This window comes from Cricetulus griseus, assembly GCF_003668045.3.
Source record: "Cricetulus griseus strain 17A/GY chromosome 1 unlocalized genomic scaffold, alternate assembly CriGri-PICRH-1.0 chr1_1, whole genome shotgun sequence".
NCBI lineage: Eukaryota > Metazoa > Chordata > Mammalia > Rodentia > Cricetidae > Cricetulus > Cricetulus griseus.
Genome location: NW_023276807.1, coordinates 129,743,762 through 129,756,435, shown reverse-complemented (window position 1 = coordinate 129,756,435; position 12,674 = coordinate 129,743,762). Strand labels below are relative to the sequence as shown.

The window sequence follows — 12,674 nt, the reverse complement described above, 5'->3', positions numbered from 1 at the left end:
GTCAGATTGATACAACTTCTAATCCAATACCTGTCCTGGGTAACAGCTCACTTCTGCCATCAGTAGCAGCCACTTAATTGCACTCACCATGTATTCATTATGCACTACAGCATGATTAAAGCAAGCCTCTTACTGAGATTCTGAGATTGTAGGAATAGAGACATTCACAGAGATAAATTTTCTAGATATTTACAGTCTAGTATGATAAAAGTGCAGAAGTGGTTTGGAGGAGTGCTTGCAATTGTTAACTCTTCCTTTATTAAATTCCAGTTCCTTTTCCATCTTGTAAATCATCCATGATGACTGCCATTTCTTTATCCAATCTCTGCTATGCAATTTTGCATTTTATTATGGATTTCTGACATTATCATATATATTACTACTATGTTTACTCCTTTTTTGCATGCATCTCATAGAGTCTATGTTCTATATACACAGGAGCACCTCTCTCAGTCAGGAATAGTTTGCTCTCTTTGTTGTGTGTGTGTGGTATTTCCAATGTAATTAATTCAAGAGTCATGTAGCTGCTCTATTTTCAGTTTGTGAAAACTCAATAGAGATCATGAACAGGCACTTGTGTTTGTATTTCTTCTTGACATTTTTATCCTTGTAAGCCCTCCTTGTGGATGTGACTGCTGTTGTGATGCACTTTTAACTTATATGGGTGAATGTTTAAAGTACCCTTTACAATACCCAAAGGTTAATAGAAGAATTAATTTACTTGTCAATATCTATTTATTTGAGAAAGGCAATTGGTGTTGTAAAGAGATAGCTCAGCAATTAGGATCACTTACTGATTGTTCAGGATCTCAAATTTCATTTTCAGCACATATATGGCAACTCAAAAATCATCTGTAACTTCAGTTTCTGGAGATTCAATATCCCTTTTGCTCTGTGTGAGCACCAGGTACATGTATGGTGCACATACATACATGTAGGCAAACACCCATACAATAAAATAAAACACATTAATAGATAATAAAATAAAGCCATTCTTAGTAGTGTCTAACTTGGGGATGGCAGCATTTTTAAACTGTTTTTTTTTCTTTTTGAGATGTAATGATAACCTGTTTTGAATGAGTAGATTAACACCTGTTGTGAAGGGACTTGTCATGAAGAACCATTTAGATTTTATTCTGTTAAAGGGAAAGTAGTTGTCTTATAAAGTCTGTTTTAGCATAGCAGTCCCTATGGTGGGATTCATTTGTTAGTCATAAATACCAGGTAACAGTTTCTTTAGCTCTGATGAGTAGCTAAAGAGTATATGTATCTAAATAATAGTGTACTCGATGGAAAATGCAGCCTCTGCCTGTGAACTGAAATCCACGAAGTCCCAGTAGAGCCTATATTATCTTGACTTTTTGCCCTTCCTCTTCTTTCATTATGATGCAGTTGTATACATCATTTCAAACCAGAGCTTATACATTTTTGTGCTCTGGGATTGGGTTGTCCATTGGTTGCAACTATTTGTGTGCAGTCAGTCTCCCCGGAGCACCAAATACTGCTCCTTTCAACAGTAGTTGAAAGACTGTAAGTGTCTTTAAATCCCTACTGAACCTTTTATTTTGAAGAAGTTCATACTGTGTGTGTTTAAAAGTGATAAATGATAACTTACGATTTTAGCTTGTATTTCTATGAAGTCCTTGGATACATGTATGTCATAATAAGATATACTTTCCCATAACAGGGTTCAGAAATGCTCAGAAATCAATCACATGAATGCTCATAACTTGGCATTGGTCTTTTCGTCTTGCTTATTTCAAACCAAGGGACAAACTAGTGAAGAAGTCAATGTAATTGAAGATCTAATTAATAATTACGTTGAAATATTTGAGGTAAGAATTGTAAATCTTCTTTTTCCAATGGATTAGTCACCACAGCTTGCAGAACACGGTGCCTATTTCAGGATGTTACTCAAGTCCTTATGAATAATTTAAAATAGAGACCACGAAGGATAGTTTGGTATGAAAATTTTAGATATAATTGGATTTTAAAACAGTAACCATTTATTTAAATGTAGCAGCTTTTAAATATTTTCACCATCTGTTGTCTGTTGGACAGCATACTATTTACAGGGCTTGTGTGTGTGTTTTCTCTTCACTGTGTATATGCATTAAGTATGTCTACTGAGAGGTGTGAAGTTATGAGTTTAACAAATTCAGTGATCAACAAAAGCCTGTTAAATGCTACTATTGAAATCACTCTTTTTTTTTTTTTTTAAACTGTGCTTCAATTGGAAGAGAATTATGAAGCATTATCTTATGGCTTTTACTGAGTCCTCACTTTTATTTATTTCACTTTTCAGTTTGTGGTTCTATGAAGTGAGTATTTTTATTTTTTTTATTAAACTATTAGAATTGTAATGGTTTCATTGTTTAAGGAAGATAAAGTATAGGATATAACTCCAGGCCTTACTAATTCTCGGTAAAAGTTCCTTCCTCTGTGTAAACAACTCTCACATCCCCTCTTTGGTCCAGAATGGTTCAGAGCTTGCTCAAGTGATAATTTCTTCTGTTCTGTGGGTACAGATATGCCAGATGAAACCAGATGAGTTGGGGGGCCATTTAATCATTTTGAGAATGACATTTTTTTTTGCTACTATTATTTTGTAATTAGTTTATTTATTCTTCTCTGACAAATTGCATCCTGACCACAGTTTCACCTCCCTCTGAAGGGAGACACCCTAGCCCCGCCCAATAGTCCTGGGACAGGTACCAGGTGGACCCGGGACTCACCCATAAGGGCGTGGTGAAGGAAAGCCGGGGTGACGTAAGGGAGCTTCTTAAGGGGCTGCAAGTGGGGACCCGGGCCCCTTTTGTTCTGGCCGCGCTTGCTGAGTTCTATAACCTAGCTCTGGCCTGTGTCTTGCCTTGGTGTCATCTGGAATAAAGAGACATTAATCCTACATCCCTCCTTCCCTCCCAGCCCCCTCTCTTCTCCATACCATCCCTCCTCCATTTCTCTTCAGAAAAGAGCAGGCCTCTCCCATTGATATCAATAAGACTAGGCACTTACCCTCCTATCAGTGCTGGATGAGGCAACACAGTAGGAGGAAAAGCATCCCAAATGGAGGCAAAAGAGTCAGAGATAACCCTATTTGCACAGTTGGGATTCCCATAAGAACAATAAGCTATACAACCATAAAATACATTTGGAGAACCTAGGTCAGACCCATACAGGCCCCCTGATTATCTCTTCAGTCTCTAGGAGACCTTATGGGTTCTGGTTAGTTGATTCTGTTAGCCATATACTTGTGGTGTTCTTGGCCCCTCTGACTCCTATAATCCTTCCTCCCCCTTCTGCAGGACCTCCCTACCCCAAGTTCAGTCTAATGTTTGGCTGTGTGTCTCTTCATCTGCCCCGTCAGTTTCTGGATGAAGCCCCTCTGATGATGATTATGCTAGGCTTTTTCTATGAGTATAGCAGAATATCATTAGGAATCATTTCATTGACTTTTTTTTTAACCCCACCAGTAGTGTTTGGTTCTATCCTATTTCTCAGGGTTATTCATCCTCTGGTTTCTAGCCCTCCAGGAAATGTCAGGTGTGGTTCAGTAGGGATTTAAAGACACTTACAGTCTAGTTAAGTTGGACAGGTCAGTGGTTGAGCACTCCAACAATTTCTGTGCCACCTTTACCCCTGAACATCCTGCAGGCAGGACAAATTGTAGGTTGAAGGTTTTGTAGGTATGTTGGTATGCCAGACGCTCTACTGGATCCCTTGCCTGTTCAAGAAAGGATCAGACTCCAAATCCCCCATTACTAGGTATTTTCCCTATGATCACCCTCGTAGATTCCAGGGAGTTTCCATTGCACTAGGTTTCAACTTTGCCCCCAAATGCTTCCTAATTACATTGTCTCTCCCTCTTTTCCTCCCCTGATACCTGATTCCTTCTGTTCCCATCCTTACCTGCCCCCTGTCTACCCAAGAAATCTATTAAAATCTACTCTATTTCCACTTCCCAGGAAGATTCATGAATTCCCCCTTGAACCCTCCTTGTTAGTTAGCCTCTCTGGTTGTGTGGGTTGTAGTATTAGTATACTTTACTTTACAGCTAGTATCCACTTATAAGTGAGTATATACCATGTTTGCACCATCCATTTACCTGTCTTTTTATTTTAACTGTTGAGTAATGCTCTGTGTGATATATGTACTGCATTCCCTTTATCCAATCTTTGGTACAGGGACATCTAGTTTTTTATTTTTCCCCCAATTTCTGGCTATTATGAATAAAGCTGCCATGAACATAGTTGTGCAAATGTCAATGTGGTATGACGAAGTGTCCTTTGGGTCTATGCCAAGGAGTGAGACAGTATTGCTTCTCATAGAAAAATGAATGATTTGAGTAATATAACAGTTTGTACTTTAATGTCTAGGAGAGTTCATACCAGAACTGCCTTTTCTTTGCACTTTGGTATCTTTCTCATTTCCTCCTGTTTGTCTAGTGTTTTCATTTTGATCAACAGCAGCTTCTTTGAAATGATTTGAGCTGAGATACACAAAAATAAATGTGGCTTTACATGTTCTCTTTACCATGTTAATAAAGCTAAATGGTTATGTTCATAGTGTTATTAAACTTAAGTTTTTACTAAAAGTTTAATAAGCCATTCAGGAATATTTATGTTTGAGTGGTGAGCCTTGCTTCTCACCTGTAAGCACTTTCAGAAACAGTCCGTGGGAACTTGTGCTTGTAAATCTCATGATTTTCCCTGAGTATCTCTGCAGTCTGATGGGACATTGTCAAAGCGTGTTCTGATCCCTATGAGGCTCTGTTCAGTAGGCCTCATGCTGCCCAAATTGTGGGGCTCATGTGATCAAGATGATCATAATAATGGCCATCCTGGTCTCTTTGCAGTTTGTTGTTATTTAAATTCCTGAGGAACTAGGTGAGAAAGAGCACCCTGGCTCTGTGTACTCTACATTATTAGAATATCCCAAATTATATTTTAAACAGGTTAAAGAAGACCAAGTCAAACAAATGGACATAGAAAATAGCTTTATAACCAAGTGGAAAGACACTCAAGTGAGTAGTAAGAGTTAGTCTCTAAAGACTTACAAACAAAATGTTCGTAAATAACATTTGTTGTGTGTGTTCAAGTTCCTATTCAAAACAAAGTAAAAGAAACTGGTGAAAAACTGGAGCAACTCTGAAACCTGATGCATATATGCAGAATGTATTAATATAACCTTAAATATTAAGGTAGCAATAACTAATATTTACCAAAAACCAAAACACTATTGGCTTTGCCAGTGGATTGCAAAGGAAGCATTTAAAGCCAAAGAAATAGTAGGCTAAATTGCAAAATTCCACAGCGTAATGATTTTCTCCCTTATGATTATGGAGATGTAAATGATTTCTTACATGCTTCTGCTCTGCACACTCTCAGATGATTGTACTAATGACACCGTTTCTAAGGTAACCTGTGTAATGCATACTAACTTTTGTCTTAAGTCAGCTTTTCTAAATCCTGTCTTGCTTTTCTAGTCACATTACACTGGATTTGTGTGTTCAGGAGGCACCATGCTTTTCCAGGCTGCCTTACCTTCTTTGATGAATTCACCGGAACATCTTAAGTTTGATCATTAATCATCTTCTAGTAGCTGGGAATGATAATGGATTCAGGGTTTCACTGTAAATAATAGAAATGGGTCAAATGTACTCTGTTCATAATTACACTCAGATAATGAAGCAAATTCCTGCTTATTAGTCAGACCCAAAGTTTGCTTCAGTGCTGAAACGTCTGCTGCTAATTAAAGGAATCATTGCAACTATCATTCTACATGAAGCAGATGAGCACATGCTTAGATTCCCCTCTTGAACTAATGCTATGATATTAATTACTTAACAAATGATTCCCTCCATTTTGACTGAAAGTAATTAATGCAACTTCCAGAGGAGTTAGCTATAACACTAAAGTAAAAACAATCTGGCTTGTTGTCAGTGCTTATAATTCATACTTGGTGTGAATGTAATTCAGTCCTGAAATGAGGGATTGTTATCCTGAAAGGAAGTCTTTGGCTGTCTAATCTATATTGTTATTGCTGCAGTATCTGCTTGCATTTTACAACAAAGAAAAAAGTCTTGGACACCTTGAATTTGCCATAAGTGAAACAGTTATATATAAAATAAATTAATTGAGAAAGACAATAAGAATACCATGTAAAATGGTTATTGCTGCATGAGTCTTGCTTCAGTCTGTTTAAAGCCCCGTTTTGGAGTATTTGCTGAGTGTTTCTCTTTGTCCTATTTTAATTCTCAACTATGTAATTACTTAACTACTGAGCTACTTGTTAGTCTACTCTATGTTTTGTGTGTTTCCTTTTTTAATTTTTAGAATGTTTTCTTCTTGCTGTGATGTTTATACAAAGAGTGAAAAGCAAAAATGTCTGCTTTTTCCTTAGACATCATATATAGAATCAAAACTGAGAAAGAAAAATTGGAAGTAAGCTCTTGTATGCATACGGTGGCAAAATAACTAAGAGTAGTTCTTCAGAGTACATTTTAAGCTCTCCCCCTCTGTACACGTTAATCTTTCTTACTCGTTAGATTTTAGACTTTTGTGCTAAAGAAAATTTAACATCAGAACAATTACATCTCAGAATCTCTTTAAATTATTTCTGATAGACGTTTTCAGTGGTTATGCAGGGCACTTCTGAAAAAAAAAAGGCTATACAAATGATGTTTTTATATCTTGATTTTATTCTTTGGCCTCTATTTTATTCTGTTGGTCTGTACTGCATTGTCTGTCATTTTCCATTTTCCTTGAAACTTTTCACTTTGTCTCTGGGCATGTAATGACCGAAATAAGCATTGTTAAATGCTTCAGTGAGGATAATAAAAACAAAAGCTCATCTTGCTTGTCTACCTTATCCTATTATTTTACTCTTACTTTTCTCCGTAAATGGTATTTCCTGTTTCTAATTTTAGTACAGCTTTGAGGTAAAGTTCCTCCCCATTCAGTGTTTGCATGTGTCAGCTGCATGAAAAATTACCAAGGTATATTTTTTCTTTTAAGATTATGTCCACATGGATTGAGAGCTTTACTTATTCTGTGGTTCCTAAACTGTTATCAAATGCAATCTACATTCTTCCTAGAGTCATTGTTTCAGTATTTGACGCTACTAAGGCCTTGACCTGGTATAAAAAAATCAGAGTATGAATGTTGTTGCTATCTGTACCACTTGTTTTATCTAAGCTTTAGACATTCTTGTCTGTAATCAAACATATTTTGAAATACATACCTAATAACAGTCAACAGAGGAACTGAGCTAATTTCATTGCTGTACATTTTTGAGAAGTGTGACAAGCATGTTGTAGCTCTCTTAGATGCGGTGTCTGTGATTTTGTGACATACTTACTTGTGCTGTCTTTATATCTGCCCTTCATAGGTGTCCCAGGCTGGAGACTTGTTAATTGAAGTATATGTAGAAAGGAAGGAACCTGACTGTAGTATTATAATTCGGGTGAGTCCTAAGGAACAATGTAAAGGGTACTGTTGGAATCCTAAGAGCTGGTGTTCACTGACATATTTTCCTAGCATATTTTGTATTTTAGGCTCTCTTCACTTCAGTCAGTGACTGACAACAATGTCGATCTTTCCTGGAAGTATCTTCTAGGAATTTAGTATTTTAATTATTTGGAAGATAACATCATCTGTGCATTAGTTAAGATTTTTGTATTTGCTGGAAAATAAACTGCACTCAAGTATGTGCTTCTTCCCTTCTTAAAATATTAACATGAGGCAAAATATTTACGCTGCTTTATCCTCCATTTTCTTAACTATAAAAATGATGAAAATTACACTGTTAATATTTTATCACTGATGAGATGACTCACCAATCTAAAAGTATGTAAGTACATAGCAATTTTTTTCTAAATTGCTGTTTAATAAGTATCTATTTTAGTATTATTAATGCCCAGTCTCATGTCTTATATTCTAACATTTAAACTTAAATATTAAGGTAACTCTTCCTTTTCTTTGAGCTAAATTAAAAAGAGATATTTTCCTTCATATTGTCTTCAATAATGAGTCCACTTTAGGGACAGTAGCAGTACTTGTTTGTGTTCTTTCTTGCTAGGGTGATTTTTTTTTCTATGGAAATAATGTACATTCTTCTGTGTAACAGAAATTCACTTTATTATCTCTTTTAAACTCTAAGATGTTAAATATATTGTGACTATTAACTTAGGTAATTCCAGTGGTCATTTATGATTACTCTATGTGATTAACTGCCTTGTTTAGAACATGTAGCTAGAACATGATCATCGAGTCTATGATCTGATCTCCTGGGGGGCATTTTCTCTTCAGCAGTCACATAATATTTCTTATGCTGAATGTGTGATTTTGTCATAATGGATATGAAAAACTATTACAAATTAAATTACAAGCTTGGTGTTGGTGGTGCACACCTTTAATCCTAGCACTCGGGAGGCAGAGGCAGGTTGATCTCTGTGAGTTTGAGTCCAACCTGGTCTACAGAGCTAGTTCCAGGACAGGCTTCAAATCAATACATAGAAACCCTGTCTCAATAAATAAACGAACAAACAAAAAATAAATTAAATTGCAGACTATATCACCCAGGAAATACCTATTGTTAATGCTAGAAGAGATAGAATACGTGATGTAATTCTGCGTGTGTATGTGTGTATATGTGTATATATATAACAAGAATATATATACCCTTTAAAAGCATGTTTTAATTTTGTCTTTCTAATGAAGTTGTATTAATATGCAAAGTTCTCATATTTTCTCACTATCTTAAAAGAAAAGACTCTGTAATTTTAAATGATACCAAAAAAGCAGAACACCAGTAAGAAACTATACAGCAATAATCAAATAATCTGCGTTTTGCACATAGCTTTAACAGTGAAAAATAAAGTTTCTATATTTAAACTGTTGATTTTGACCTTAAGCCCTGGAGGCATATGATATACCAAATTTTAGGGAATGAAAAATAGGAAGTAAGAGACATTAGGGACACACCACAGACCTGGGTCATCATACCCTGAACCTGATGTTCATTACACTGATGTTTGCATTCCATAAATAAATACTTTCCTGCATATGGAGTTCAAGGCACTTCCTGCTACCTACTTCACATATTTCCTTTTTTACTCACTTTTAGTCCTTTAAGAAAGGACAATATTTCTTTTTTTAAATGTCTTTCCAGGGCTGAAGAAATGGATCATCAGTAAGGAGACATGGCTGTTCTTCTAAATGACTTTAGTTTGATTCCTAGAACCCACATGGTGGCTCACACCCTCTGTTACTCCAGTTCTAGGAAATCTGAAACCCTCTTCTTACCTCAGTGGGCATCAGGCATTCAAGTGGAACACAAACATACATTCAAGAAAAACATCCAAACCCACAACATAGTAAAATAATAATATGAATAGAAATTAAGTATTATGTGATAAATAATAATAAAATAAATTTAAAAATATTTAGAGCAGTGCAGCTCTGAGGTATCATGGAATTATTCACTTGCTATTTCCACTGTTTTGTGTTCTCCAATTTTACTGGATGCTGAGATCCAATGAAAGTTTACAATTCCATATACTGCTCTAAATAGAAAAGGAATATACTTCATTGTATAATTAATGTATTTCATAAATTAAACTCCAAATTTCATGAAGGTTGAACAAGCCAGTCATCTATAATGGTACACACACACAAACACACACACACACACACACACACACACACACACACACACACACACACCCCAAAACAAAATATGGATTGATGAGCAATTTTAACAAATTTTTTTATTAGTTCAAATTAGGAACAAGCTCCCTCTCCCTCCACTCCCCAGGCAGGGTAGGGGCCTCAATGGGGGCTCCCCAAAGTCCACCACATCATCCTGGGCCTGGCCTAGGCCCTCCCCCATGAGTCCAGGCCAAGAGTGCATCCCTTCACGTGGGATGGGCTCTCAAAGTCCCTTCTTACACCAGGAAAAAATACTAATCCACTACCAGGGGCCCCCTAGAATGCAGAGGACTTCTAATTGACACCCATGTTCAGGGGTCTGGATCAGGCCTGTACTGGCCTCCCAGACAAGCAGTCTGGGATCCATGTTCTCCCCCTTGTACAGGCCAGCTGTTTCTGTGGGTTTCACCAGCCTGGTACTGACCTCTTTGATCTTCATTCCTCCTTCTCTGCAACTAAGTTCCAGAGTTCAGTTCAGTGTGTATCTGTGGATGTCTGCCTCTGCTTCCATCAGCCACTGGATGAGGGCTCTAGGATGGCATAAAAAGTAGTCATCAGTCTCATTATAGGGGAAGGGCATTTAGGTTATCCTCTCCACCATTACCTAGATTGTCAGTTCATGTCATCCTTGTAGGTCTCTGGAAATCTCCCTAGTGCCAGATCTCTCCTCAGACCTATAATGTCTCTCTCCAATATGGTATCTCTCATCCTGCTCTCCTCTATTCTTCCCCCAACTCAATATTTCTGCTCCTCCATTTCCTCCTCTCCTCTCCTCTTCTCCTGCTCTCATTCTGGCAGCTCCCTCTCTCCTACCCTCACACTCCCAAATAGCTCAGGATTTCCTGCCCCTTCCCATTCCTGGGGCCCATGCATTTTTCCCTTAGAGTCCTTTAAGTTAGGATAGTCATGCAAACTAAGTTACAGTTACAGTGTTCTAATTATTAATATGTCTGCTGTTTAACATTATCAATAAATTCTAGCTAAAGAAAATGCTTTCATTTTTGAATAATATACAGTCAAGATTGGCAAGACCCCAGAAACCCCAGAGTCCCTAAAAACATGATATGCTTATACAGTGGCCTCTGACTTCGAGATGCTTGTGGATCTGGGCCCCAGGCTGGCACTACATATTGTACTGAATCCCGAAATGCACTCTGTATTTTGGTATCCCACCATCTGTCACTTGGCATTGCAGTGAATACCACAGACACTAATTCCCGGGGCTCCTTGGCATGGCAGATACTATTTAATCATCTTCATATTATTTAGGGTCAATGCTGAATAAAAGAAGTGACTCTACACACTTGATTATAGAAAGGCAAATGACAAGTTTTGCTGTGAGTAAATTATCAGATTAATCTGATGGTGTGTGTGTGTGTGTGTGTGTGTGTGTGTGTGTGTGAGAGAGAGAGAGAGAGAGAGAGAGAGAGAGAGAGAGAGAGAGAGAGAGACTAGGTTTATCTTGTATGAAGGACCTAGTTGCTTATTAAGAAAAATAGTTCTCCCCAATGTTTCTATATTACAATATCTCTTTAACATCTCTTTAGCTAATTATTGCAATGCATTTTGTGGAGAAAAATCTCACTGTGATGTTTTCATTGTTTTTGAAGAATCATGAAATGGGGAACCTGATTGCCCTATCACAATACTGCTTCTGTGTCAGACATCATTGAAGAAATATTCCTTCTCTTACAGATATCTCCTGTAATGGAAGCAGAAGAGTTAACTAATGATATATTAGCAATAAAAAATATTGTTCCTAGTAAAGGTGATATTTGGGCTACATTTGAAGTCATTGAAAATGAAGAGCTAGGTGAGTGGCTTTTATGCTAGAGATTCTTTAATTCGTTATAGAAAGAAGTACACTCCATGACTAGTACTAACATTAGCTGTTTTCCAAGAGATTCCCATTTCATTATGAATTCCATTCTACCTCTGTGTCTGTCTTGGCATATGTTATCACCACTTGAGGTTTACATCCCATGATGTTGCTTATCAGAATAATTAATTCTTTCATTTATTATATAAATAAGTATGGATCCTTAGGTATACTTTTGCTGCCTCATTAAATAATGTTTGATTTATAATAATATCCTAAATGTCACCTCCCATCACTTTATCTCTGTATGGTCTTAGTAAGAACAAATGATAACTATTTAAAAGATTATGGCTCTCTCCAAACCAATAATTTTAGATCCAGCAGAAATCTCTCTTTTGGCTGTTTCATTTTCTTCTATCCTCAGTGTATCACGTTGTTTTCTTTTCTCCCAAATAAACTGAAGACTAAAGAGACCATTTCAAACACCTTGACTAGCCTGCTTCTGAAGTGCTGAATAAGCTTAACATTCTAATGACACCATTTGGTTTTAAAGACCTCTAGGAAAAAAATAAGATACAGAATTTCATTGTACCTTGACCATCTGTCTAGCTGATACCTCCTAAGGTCTTGGGACCCTTTCAAGTGTAGCTGTCAAACTGCCAAAAGGAAGACCTTGCCACCCACGAGCTCAAGATAAAAATTAAAATTCAATGTTGAGCTACCCCAGGATGCATTATTTGGAATATTGAAGTCAGAATTAGAATGGAAGGGGTTTAGTATGCACTCCTTCATCACTCCATCTCAATATTTTTATTCACTTGATTTTTTCATGCATAATTCCTTAAAAATTAATGGGACTTACAATATGATATTGTCAATATGTCTTGTCAAGATACAGTATCATTGGTGCTTGGGTGTCAATTCTCAGTATCTTCCTTCATTAGACTTGGTCCCCACTGGACAGAATTGTGCTGGCAAGTGACTCCTGTGACCTCCAACTGTGAAGCTCAGCAGCCCAGCTTTTAGCTTCCCTCTCCCTGACATTGTGCCATTGATTGTTAATGACCTTTCTTTTTTTCCTGTGCTGATATCCAGTCTATTTTCAGTACTGCCTCCATGTTCTTGATTTCTCAGTCGTTCTCTCA

The 12,674-nt window shown here is 37.0% G+C and overlaps 1 protein-coding gene across 2 annotated transcripts in view; it reads left to right on the top strand.

Moving 5' to 3' along the window:
- The window catches only part of Arap2 (ArfGAP with RhoGAP domain, ankyrin repeat and PH domain 2), a 145,266-nt gene that overhangs the window by 98,637 nt on the left and 33,955 nt on the right, over nucleotides 1–12,674 (top strand). For both annotated transcript variants that reach the window (XM_035453443.1, XM_035453442.1), the window contains exons 22-25: nucleotides 1,688–1,835; nucleotides 4,955–5,023; nucleotides 7,390–7,464; nucleotides 11,406–11,523. In XM_035453443.1, coding sequence (XP_035309334.1) covers nucleotides 1,688–1,835; nucleotides 4,955–5,023; nucleotides 7,390–7,464; nucleotides 11,406–11,523 — 410 coding nt within the window. The remainder of the gene's footprint in view (nucleotides 1–1,687; nucleotides 1,836–4,954; nucleotides 5,024–7,389; nucleotides 7,465–11,405; nucleotides 11,524–12,674) is intronic.